The 12,748-nt window shown below is 36.3% G+C and overlaps 1 protein-coding gene across 1 annotated transcript; it reads right to left on the bottom strand.

Annotated features, from left to right (window-relative positions):
* Positions 1-773: 773 nt before the first annotated feature.
* On the bottom strand, positions 774-12,456 carry LOC107797918 (putative ALA-interacting subunit 2). The gene is made up of 11 exons (XM_075253438.1): positions 12,249-12,456; positions 10,876-11,039; positions 9,121-9,182; positions 8,955-9,029; positions 8,749-8,843; positions 7,479-7,495; positions 6,341-6,416; positions 5,369-5,666; positions 4,074-4,363; positions 2,369-2,423; positions 774-1,104 (listed from the first exon to the last, which is right to left on the bottom strand). The coding sequence occupies exons 2-10, from the start codon at positions 10,964-10,966 to the stop codon at positions 2,372-2,374; spliced, it is 1,056 nt and encodes a 351-aa protein (XP_075109539.1). The 5' UTR covers positions 10,967-11,039; positions 12,249-12,456; the 3' UTR covers positions 774-1,104; positions 2,369-2,371.
* Between the last annotated feature and the right edge of the window lie 292 nt (positions 12,457-12,748).

The following is a 12,748-nucleotide window of genomic DNA, read 5'->3' as shown; positions in this document are numbered from 1 at the left end:
TTCAACATATATATATATATATATATATATATATATATATATATATATATATATATATATATGACACACACACACACACGCTTATACATTCAAAAATTTTGCTGAAGGTAACGGGGTCCGGTGACCCCGCTTCTACATAAATAGGTCCGCCTCTGATTGCACCTACCATATTAAAAAGAGTAATTTTTCAAATTATAATACTAAGAAAAAGGCTCTTGACTATCTACTTGTTAGGAGGTATAGTATGAAGTTAAGTTTGTTTTTCCTTTTAGTGTTTAAATTGCCAAGATATTACAGTTGATTTATCTCATGTTATTGTTTTACTGTCATAAGGTTTATACATATATTATACTATGCTAGACACTTTTTTTTTTTGATTTTTTAATTAGGGTGTAAAGAGCATGGGGTTGATTATGTATTGGAGCGTCTTGACGCGCTGATGGAATGACAATCGTGTATGGTAATTTTAGGTCATCCTTCTCTTTTTCTTGTTTCCTTTTCTCTCCTTGTTCTAATTTCTTTTAACGCACAAATAAAAGAGAAGTAATTAGATATGTTTGTCATGCCTACACAAGCACAATTTCAATAAATGATGTGACTATGATTCCCCTGGGTCGAGGGCTTATCAAAAACAACAGGGGTTAGGCTGCATAAACACTACCTTCTCTAAACCTCACTTGTAGGATCACGGTTTATTGTTGTTGTTGTTATTGTCTACACAAGCACACGTATTAAGTCAACATTCCTCTATAGTTAATGTACATGAAGATGATTGTAGTAAAATGTCAGATATAAGAGTAATTTAATGGTGTCTAATTATACACAAATTGTATTCTCAAAGGAAACAGTATCGGATAGCGAATGCAAATTGACCACTTGAACACCAATAATAGCCTCTTCATAGTCTTTCATATAAGCTGTACAAAACAATATATGCTTACAAATAAATTATCAGCAAAAGGTACACTTGCTACATATCAAGCCACAGGCTGATTGTATGAATTGTTCGCAAATTCTGCAATGTATACTTTGGATCTTTTTCTTCTGAAAATATCTGATATAACTTCATTTATATACCAGGAGGCATCTTTCATAGAAATCCATCTGCACATATAACACACTGATTACATTCTATGGTTATCTAAATAACAAAACTAATGTATGCTACCACTGTAAGTTCCCACTGCCATAGTACTTTTAAGTAAACAAAATACAACACAGATACCCTTGGATTAACTCCCTTAAGATGGATTTAGTCATTCAAGCAATCAAACCTTAAAAAGATTGCACATTTAGTCATTCAAGCAATCAAACCTTAAAAGATTGCACATACTCTCGCCATTCAATTTCATCAACCTATACTTTATTGACCATTTTAGAGGTAGAGCTAGGTCTAAGAAGTATTTGGGAGAAGTGATCAGGCAGGATATGGCGTAGCTTGAGCTTACTGAGAACATGATCCTCGATAGAACATGATCCTCGATAGGAGCCTGTGGAGGCCGAGAATTAGGGTAGGAGGTTAGTGAGTAGTCGAGCGTATTTCTATGTCGGTAGGTAGTAGTATTAGTCTTGTACTCTCGTATTCTTAGAGTTCTATTGGTACCTGTTGTTTATTCGCTTCGGTTAGCTTATTATTTTGTTGATATGTTGTTGATTTCTTCCCTTTTTGTCGTTTTTCTTGAGCCGAAGGTCTTCGGAAACAGTCTCTCTATCTTCACAAAGGTAGGGGTAAGGTCTGTGTACACACTACCCTCCCCAAACCTCACTTGTGGGATTACACTGGGTATGTTGTTATTATACTTTATTGACCATTTGGATGAAATTTGAATGTAGTAGAAGACGATAATTATCTGATTCATCTTGCAAATACATAACTAACTAGCTAGTTAGCTAACTTTTTATTGTTCACATTACATACTCAGCCAGAAGTAGCTAGGACCTAGGAATTTTGCTAAAGCATTTAGCCGCACCGGAAACTATTTACATTTGGTAGATAAAAAAGTGTATAAAATTTGTATAATTTTTGCATATAACATACATAATGTATATATATACACAAAAAATATACAAAAATTATACATTTTTTCGGCTATTATTTTGAGAATGGCTATATAGTGTCATTTCCCCAAAGCATTTCAGCAACAAACTACTCAAGAAATTTTTGAAGATACATATAGGTCTTAGCATGCCAACACAAATTACTGAAATGGTACCAAATTGTTTGGGTTTATGATTCCAACACCCAATCATAGCCTTCATGAACACAATGCATCCTCTTAACAGATGTTCTACTGTTCTCATTATAAGAACTTCACTTAGTAAGGCCAAACTTTTCGAAGAGGAATTTGTAATTTAGAAGTAGTAATACCTTCTAGTTTGACATGCCTTTCCAGTTCCAAGATAAATTTGTATCCCCATAAGGCCTGCATAAAGGGGAGCTCAAATCAAAGTCCCGACAACATGCAGAAAAGGCTGAACAACCATGACTTTCAATGGGATGTACAACCTCTCAGTATCAGTAAACTGAAGGTAGGTTAATAATTCTGAGCACTTTTACAGAAAAAATATACTAATCATTTGCAGTGAGCCAGATTTAAAACTATCTTAGGTGTCATGGGAAGTAAATAAAGAACGAAAAGCTAGCACTATGTCGAGCTGTCAGAACTCTTGGTTACCCAGCGGAAACTAAAACACAACCGTGTAGATACTCTATCAACAACCATCCACCCAATCTATCTACAATTGGAGGCAATTCCCTATTCCCCTTCCCAGCATCCCTTCAGCCAATACTTCTTATTCTTACATTTTCCTATCCTCCACTGCAAGAATCTCCAGCAAATCTGCGCCAGTTTGTAGGGCTCAGTCACTCAGCAAGGAGCATTCTTTTATTGAGCAAGAGTCAAGGATTAATAAATTGGCAGCCCCTCTCCAGCACAGTGTAATAGCTTGGTTCTTCACGGGTAACCAATAGTTAAACAAATGCGGAAAGTTCTGCAAAAAATTTGCATATTGTCAAAGGCGGCGTATATTGATGAACTTCAAGGTTTTCACTGGTTATAGCATTTGAATCAGTGGTTTTTACTCAACACTCTATAGAAGTATTCAGGTGGGTTATAGACAATGGAGCTGCCACAGAACCCAGATTGGATCTGGTCTTGTTTGCTGCCAGATTTCCTAGTTTAACGCTCCACTACTTCCTGCTTATACTTGTGTCAGTGCAAGTGGAAATCCTAAAAATCCTGCAGCCACAGCAAACGGCTCAAGTCCTTGGGTACTGGTCACATAGAAATGGGCAAATGTTTTTGGCAGAAAATGGATTGTAAACCCCCCTTCACCCCCCCCCCCCAAAGAACCATCATGCAGAACATGAAGTACAAATGCTTAAGCCATACTATGAATTCCCTACAGCAGTGTGTGTGTATCGAAAGAGGAAAAAAGAAGATCTCTAACAACAACAAAAAACCCAGTGTAATCGCACAAGTGGGGTCTGCGGAGGGTAGTTTGTACGCAGACCTTACTCCTACCTTGAGAAGGTAGAGAGGATGGTTTCAATAGACCCTCGGCTCAAGAGTCTCAAAAATGTTCACATTTTAAATAGGATTTTGTATTTCTGCTTCCACTGTTATCTCTTGGCCAATCTCAACTGTTGGACACCCTAATATTCTTGCTGGTCAAGGATAGAGCATCACCGTCCTCGTCCCCTAACTCTCTCTCTCCCCACCATACGTGCACACACACACACTTAAATTCTCATGAATGGAAACAGAGAAAATATAACCAATAAAGTTGCTTTAACTAGCATAACTAACATCCAGTTTCTTGTTATTGTACTTCAGATCTATCTTAATGCAAAACAGCATTCTCCTGCAATTTCACCTGTTTCTTAGATGGTCTAAATGAAAACGTAGGCATCTGTATTTCCGTTTCCTGAAGGGAAGAGGCAGGGGAGATGGGGTAGGAAGGATGCCCCACAGTACACCATGAAGCTTATGTAAGTGCAGAACAGGATTTTGGCACATATAAAAGGGTGTCATGAAGCATTAATTTGTATATTGGCCTACATGAAGGTTTACCTTGGATTTTTCACATGAAGTAATAAGAAGACAAAAGCGAGGAAGATAAATGAAGAGCCGACAGCAATGTAGGACATTCCAAGGAAGTTATTCCGGCCACCAAGCCAGCTGGTTGTTGAAAGAACAAGTTTCTTCCTTCCACCAAAACTGTAAGTGTTGTAGTTGTTTACAAGCTTCACCATAATTAAATCATCTTCATTTAAGTCCTCTTCAATTCTTCCATATAATTTACGGAAATTAGGGAGAGCAGCAGTACGCATCCATACAATGAGATCCTCCTGATCACTTAGCTGGTTGATTCCATCAATCCCATTACAAAGAGGAAATATGGTTCATGAAAAAGGAGAACATTAGAGAAGAGAATTAGATAGAAGACAAATCCATATACTCGTGAAAGAGAAGGCAAGAATCACAATTTTGAAGTCATAATTTATGCTTAATCTTAAAACAATATGTCACCAACGAAGTGCTAAAAATTCCAATCTTTAAGCAAGGATTCAAAATAGAGAATATGATTGTAAAGACTCAACTCATGAGTGCAAGCTGATATAAAGACTTCGTGAGTGCGATATCTCAACTCATGAGTGCCACATCTAAGACAGTTAGTAGTGACTCATGTACACGTTCATCCAAGAAAATAAAATTTATAAAGATGCAATTCATAAATGCAATATCTCAACATTGAGTGCCACATGTAAGCATGATACCTAGCAAGAAAAATTAAGTTGACTGTTACTGTGCAGTAAAGCTAGAAGGGGAGCCTTGGCGTAACTGGTAAAGTTGTTGCCATGTGACCAGGAGGTCATGGGTTCGAGCCGTGGAAACAACCTCTAGCAGGAATGCAGTATAATGCTGCGTACAGTAGACCAGTTGTGGTCCGGCTCTTCCCCCGACCCCACGCATAGCGGGAGCTTAGTGCACCAGGCTGCCCTTTTAAAGCTAGAAACTGCATCAGGGCAAACAGAGAAACAGCTTCACAGCATGTGGCGGGGAATCTAGAACAGAGCCAAAATTGCTTTCCATGATCAGTATTTGTCTCAGACTGTTAGTAGTGACTCGTGTACATGTTCATCCAGGAAAAAAAAGAAATTTATCAAGAATGATACTTATTTTCCCACTGGTCATTTATTTTTCCGTCTTCTTTAGTCTAAGGATTCTAGCAGAGATATTGACTCTAACATGAAGGCCAGAACCTTAATTTATATGCCTTGGTTTAACTTTCAATTTCGTAATAACATATGTTTCATTAACAGAAAAGAATAGTCAAAGTTGCTGCATCACTCAAAAGGCCTTACAGGAACTTTAGGGTCCAATGTTGCACCACCAATTAAAGACCCACTCTGAAAATTGTATGGATAAACATGCTTCCCAAATTTGTGTTCACGGTCACTCCTCCAAGCAATATTTTTCCTGTTGACTTTTAGAGCATCTATTCCGCGGGAAAAGGAGTATGTGTCATTAAACAAGCTCCATGCAATCAAACCACAAGGAACAATTGGGAGACCATTATTTTCGCCTTCGGGGTTACAAGAACTTGTATCATTGTACTTTAGTCCATGTAAAAGCTGTTTATCACTTCTGCTTTTAACGTACCTGGATTGAAAGAACCAAGCTGAGTCAGAAATGAACAATTCAGAGAATATAGATTCACAAAATGTACTTCAAACAGAGGAATCAATTTATGAAAAATGTACTAGCATCGTAGCACTAAAAAAGGGCAGCCAGGTGCACAAAGCATCCCGCATTTACGCAGGGTCCAGGGAAGGGCCGCACCCCAAGGGATGTGATGTAGACAACCTACCCTAATGAAAGCATTAGTGGCTACTTCCACGGCTCGAACTCGTGACCTATAGGTTCCACAGAGACAACTTGTTGCTCCAAGGTTCCCCTTCTAGCACCGTAGCATTCAAAAAGGAAATAGGTGAATAAAGAAAATTGAGAAAACAAAACGGTACAACTAGTATATAATGCGATAAGAATGTGGCGTAACTGAGAAAAGAATCTGTTATTGCAAACATATAAAAAAAAGAAAAAGAGAGAGGAACTTATAAATGTTTAGATAAGCAACTAACTTAATGTCAGTAATTCCAATCTTCCATCAACTTCTGTTATTGCAAACATATAAAAAAAGAAAAAGAGAGAGGAACTTATAAATGTTTAGATAATCAACTATTTAATGCCAGTAATTCCAATCTTCCATCAACTTAAACTTACCAGCAAAAGTTGGTACTTGAAAAAAATGAAAAAAAGGAGATAAAAGCCTTCACCTTCTGTGGTTCTGGTAATAGTTATCAAGTTGATAATAGATGTAAATTGGAGCTTTCATATTTTGGGGCACCTGCACAAAGACAATTTACAAACACAAAACAGATCAGTGAGAAGGATAAAGAAAAAATTTCAAAACAAGAGAGGGTTGCTCCAATCATGGAAATCCCATCACGAGAAACTTAAAAAGGCAAAGGTTGGCTGTGTTTTCAAAGAAAAATGGAAGGATGCACTATACTGCTGGATGAGCAATCAGCATCATGGATTGAATGCTACAATTTCAAACACATTATACCTCAATATATGGACCAACAAGGAATATACTATTTCCCCAGCAATACAAGTGAGGCAAAAATTTCAAGAAGTTATTCGTTCTTTTTATTTCTTTTTATAAGTGAATTTAGAACAATTATTTTTGTAATGCACAAAATTCAGTCCAAGACTTGAAAAACGAGCTAAGAACATAGTTGCACAACGTTTTAAACTCTGCCCAAATCTATGTCATAAGAACTGGTGAAATAACATTCCCAGAATTTAAGAGTTGCACAAAGTTTTAAACCCACGTTAATGCTGCAAGAATGGACTCCTTAGCTTTTAATAAAGTAACTGAAGATCCTAATTACTCTATCTCTTTAGATTTTTCACAATCCCTATGAAGCAAGTATGCAGTGACATGTGGATGCATGATAACACAAAAATATATATTATTTGTATAAATCACTTTTTCTAATTCAGCACTTCTAATGGAAATAAAAGCTTACGTTGAAGATCTAGTATAACTAATTAAGATCGCCACCACAATGCTGTTTTTAGGTTCAATATGATTTGCAGCAGTTTATTGAATATTTTACTACAGAAACTATTCAACTATTTTGAAATAAGTGGTTTCCCTTTTTTGAAAGAAATTAGAAGGGTTTGGCTTCTTCGAACCAATGGAGGAAAAAGGACATTCAAGCTTTCCTAGTTCAACAAAGAACTCCGATAATTTATATAGTTTACCTTCTTTTATTTTCTTGCGTGTATGTAAAGCTCTTCCTGAAAGTAAAAGAAAAAGGAAGAAATTTTTTCCAAAGACGCACTTTATCATCATGCATCAACTAAGAATGCTGCTATTGCTTCTTTTCAGAATCAGGTTTGGTGAGTACCTATCACAGAACCTCATTGCTAAGACAATAATTTGCTAGATTTTTATAAATGACAATCATACAGTATTTGGCTAGAGTTGCTTCATCTTTTCTAACTATTTAATCCACAATAGTTGTCATGATTACAATACACCTTCAAAAATATGATCTCAACCCTTCCCTAAGAAAACTTTTGACATTCTGAAAGTGAATAATTATACACATAAATACACAGGACTCTCGCTCAAAGTGAATACAACCAGTTAAAGCAATACGACAACACAAAAATCAAGGAACTTACCTTTGGAATCTTTACAATGAATACCAATATAGCATGTAGTAGTATTGGACCCTTCCATGATTCTTGTATTATGTATGTATATATGTGAGTGTGTGCTTTACTTAGGAAAATCTACCCCCCCCCCCCCCGTACAATACAACTTTTATTTCACCAATACCAGACAGATTGGTGCCAGTTAGACAAAAGATTACAGGTGAATCAGTTTGAACAGGAGTTCTATAAGATTGTGTCATAAGATATTCACCCTTAAGGTTAAAATTTCTAGCATAATCAATTTGAGATACACAGAATGCTTTCATTAGAAGCGAGCAGATTACTGATGCTGTTTTAATAGCAAATGAAAGATTGCATGCTATATTAAACAGAAGGTAAACAGGGGCTGGTGTGTAAACTGGACATGGAGAAGGATTACGACCAGGGAAGCCGAAGGTTTCTACTCAATATGAGCCAAAACGAGTTTTGGCAGTGAAAAGTTCTTATTGGGGATAAAGTGGTGCGGAATTGCTGTTCATTGGATGAACTTCTATGAACAATCAAAGTATACATCCTCATCACTGGATGTCCAGAAGAATGCTTAATGAAGTGTCATATAAAGCTATTCAGGAGTGGATAAGAGGTGTACAGAGAGGATAGAGCACAAATAAGTCAAAGCTTATATCATACTCCCTCCATTTCAATTTATGTGAACCTATTTCCTTTTTGGTCCGTGCCAAAAAGAATGACCCCTTTCCTTATTTGGAAACAATTTACCTTTATGCAATGATTTATAGCCACACAAAATATATGTGCCTCATTTTACACCACAAGTTCAAAAGTCTTCTCTCTTTTCTTAAACTCCGTGCCCAGTCAAATGGGTTCACATAAATTGAAACGGAGGGAGTATGTATTTTTTTAATTGACATGTACTAAGTAGTGAGTGTTCAATTCAAAAGAAAGTTATGAAAAATCGTTTTATTATAGATACCCAAAAAGATAGAGAAGTAGCTCTGAAACTGAGCTATCTTTGATGTAAGTAACTTTTTGGCCCTTGAGATGATCTGGCACACAATCTGTATCATATCTGTCAACAATCTCAACAACCTGCAAATGCTTTTTTGGTCAACCATCTAAACCAAACTTATTGATCATGAATGGGAAACCAATAGATTATGCAGACTAATGTCTTTAATCAACAGAAGAGCTAACGCTTACACTTTCAGAAGCATGAAGACAGAGAAGTCCAATTGGAATAAAAATGACGCCTATCAAGAAAAACATTGAAATAACCTGTTAAGAAGATGTAGTCAGAGAAGTTCAATACCCTGTTGATTTATAAAAGGAAAGGGACATTTCAGAGAAAGACTTCAATTATAATTACCCATGCTGGTGTCAGGACAGGTTTACATGCCGGAAGATTTTGTTGAGTAAACTGATATACAGCTGCAAATGTGAGAATGAAACATCAATAGTTAGGCTCTACTTCTGTAATTGATAGGTTATGAAGTATAAATAGAGTTGCATTACACTAAGCTTACGAGATAATACTGAGAAATGAGGAAGATCAATGGGAAACTGATGATAATAATAATAATAATAATAACAATAATAACAATAACAATAACAAGAATAATAACAATAACAATAACAAGAATAATAACAATGATAATAATAATAATATCAACTTGATGAGTACCAATCAGTATAGAACAAAAGCTTAATTGAAATAATCATAACTTGATATTTTGAGTGAAGATGCATCAGCAATCCTAATGTCACGATCACATAACCAACTCTATATTTCGTAGAGAGATGGCATAACGTACTCCTCAAACTCACATATTCTTCTCTTATATGCCTATTATAAAGAAACAGACATACCAAGACTCTAGCAACGACGGTAACCTTTAGTAAGTGAAGTACAATTGGAACCTATCTTCCAAAGAATGCTTTCACGCTACTGAGGAAGCTTATTTAATCCCACCACTTGACCCAAAAACAGAATTTATAACCAACAGGTAGACACACCAAACTCTTACTTTATTATGGACGCAGACACTATCTCTCTTCATATGAAAGTCACTCTCAGTTGATCCTATTTCGGAGCGACATAAACCAATTACTTTGAGTTTATATCTTAACATTTCTGTAGAAACCAAGCAAGTCCTCTGATATTAGACATTCTCTTCACATAACTATTGTTAAATGTGACCATACTAATACCATGACTTGATTATATGTCTTGCCTAATGTCTCTATAAGAATTGGGTAATAAATACAAGAAGGATGGCATAAGGTCACGGCCTAATTCATAATGATAGTATCCTCATAAGTCCTTCCCAGCTAAGCTAAGGGTCAACCAAGGCAACCACGATCTCCATCACCGACTAATACTACCATTAACTCCCCATCACCACATACCAGAAATAACTAATAACCATCCCAAACCACAACCCCACACAATGCTGTTGCAACTCGAAACTCAACTTCTATCAACATAACCCAAAGTACCACCAGCATAACATCAACAAGACCCACAAAAGAGACATTTAAGAAGAATTTTATAACAAGAAGACATTTTCTCTAGTTTAAAAATTGGCAGCAGCTATAACAAATTTAAAATTTCTTAATATTTAGTTCGGATCTACTCCTTAAAGTACCAGGCTCGCTGAGAGAAAATTTCTACCCATAAGAACTTCTTCTTTGTTTTTGTTGGTTTTAATTCATAGTATTCATGATGGAAGGTTATTCTGCTCTATAACATCAATCTGCACTCTCCACAAGTCAAAACAAAGAAAGTTGAGGACTTCCACAGTTTTTTCATTGCTGAGATCTATTATAGCTTTATGCATGTCCTTGACAGTTTAAAGCAGGCGCAAATTCTCTCAAGTTGCCGCATATCATATTATCTATCTATCATAATAGTTGGCAAATACTCTTTCCCGTTATGGATAGCAAAGTATGGCCGATCATTGTGGGTAAAGGGATAGATCCCTGGCAGCAATTTATTTTTTTCATGATTACAATCAAAGGAGCTTTCTTTCCTTAAACCGTTGCCCCAAAATCTTAACAAAATTTAACTATCACAGAAACCTGGCTCATAGGATAACTGAATCTTTTTGCACTTTGAGCTTACCATTATTCAGATGTCGTCGAACTGGACGGGAATGAGATTCTACAGATTCTGCACCATTTCCTGACCAAGTACCGGCTCCCTCCACATCCATTCAATCAAAATAATTCAGGAGCCCTCAAACAATAATGAAAATGCCAGTAGAATCTCTACTCAAGAATCTGCAGCTGGAGCAAAAAATCTATACATAGTAAAATTTACATTTCATTACCCATTCAATCTAATGTCGAAGCGCCATTTGGCTGCTGAGAAAATCCATAAAAAAGGATAGCTCGGTGCACTAAGCTCCCTCTATGCGCGGGATCCGAGGAAGGGCCGGACCACAAAGGTCTATTGTACGCAGCCTTATCCTGTATTTCTGCAAGAGGCTGAGAAAATGCATAAGAATTGAAAATAACATACTCCCTCTGGCCCGTTATGCGGCCACTTTTCTTTTTAGTCTGTCCCAAAAGATGATTGACACATTTCTTTATTTTGAAACAATTTAACTTTAAAATTTTCATTTTACGCTCAACGAGGTGATTTATTGCCACACAAATGCCAATAGCATGTTTTAAATCACAAGTTTCAAAGCTCTTTTCTTAAACCCCGTGCTCAGTCAAATAATGCCACATAAAATGCGACAAAGTGAGTAGTAAAATTGAGCTCCAGCATCAAGAAAATTTAAGCACGCTATTGGTGTATTTGGTACGAGGAAAACCAATATTCCCATGTTTGATTTGTCAAAATATTTGCTCTAGGAAAACAAGTACCTTAAATAAGGAAAATGACTTTCATGGTGAGAGTAGGAAAAACAAGTTCTATAAGTTGCATTCCATGCTATTGTCTCCTCTTCACCCCCACCCCCAATCCCCAACACACCCCTAAATCCCGCCCCGAAACCCCCCCACCCACCCACCCACCCACACACTCCTCCACCCCCACCGCATCCACCCTCCTCACAGCACCCCTCCACCCCACCTCCCCAAACCCCATACAAACCCCACCCTCTACCCCCACCCCGAACCACCATAGTGTATGCCTTAGATTGTTACATAAATGTTCTTGTAATAATATTTTCTGCTTACTTATCAAACACCATCAAATAAGTAGGAAAATCACTTATTTTCAAAAAAATCATTTTCCTTTCATACCAAACACACACTAGAGAGTGGAACAAGTCGATTTTATCGAACCCATCTGCTATAATGACAATAATAAAGTGCGATCAAGCTCTTCAAACTGGGACTTCTTAATTTACCAAAACATCTAATTTCAAAAGATCATACATATGAAATTGAGCTACAAAATCGAGATTCTAGTTCAATTAGGGTCGCTCTAAAATATAGCGGAAAAAACTAAGTAGTGCAATTCAAAGATGATATTAAAATTCATACCTGGGAAACAAAGAATTGGAAAATTGAACTTAGTACAATGGTTGATATAACTGCGATTCCGAATTTATACGGGAAATGTTAAAATCAGATGAATGTGAATAGAAGTTTAGTGTATCGGGAATGTGAGAGATTGCTTTTGACAGAGGAAAAGCATAGTGAAAACACGCATATATACGTTTCGAGCAATGAGGCGAAAGTCTCCCCATAGAAGTCTTCCTTTTTCGTGGTATTGTTTCTAAAAATCGAAAAAAAAAAGAAGTTATTTTTCTAAAACAAATAGTACGATTTAAAAAAAACACATTTACTAATCCAAAACATTTGGCATTCATTGTAGAAGAAAATGAAAACTATTTTCTATTTTTTCAAAAAAAAAAAACTGAAACCAATCATAACTAATGATATTTTTTCCAATTTTTGCAAAAAATGAAAACACTTCTAGAGTAAGATTTTTTTTTTTTGGTTTGAAAAATTAAAAGAATTTCTCTAATGGCTTTATATTT

This window comes from Nicotiana tabacum, chromosome 5, assembly GCF_000715075.1.
Source record: "Nicotiana tabacum cultivar K326 chromosome 5, ASM71507v2, whole genome shotgun sequence".
Classification (NCBI taxonomy): domain Eukaryota; kingdom Viridiplantae; phylum Streptophyta; class Magnoliopsida; order Solanales; family Solanaceae; genus Nicotiana; species Nicotiana tabacum.
This window is presented reverse-complemented; position numbering and strand designations above follow the sequence as displayed.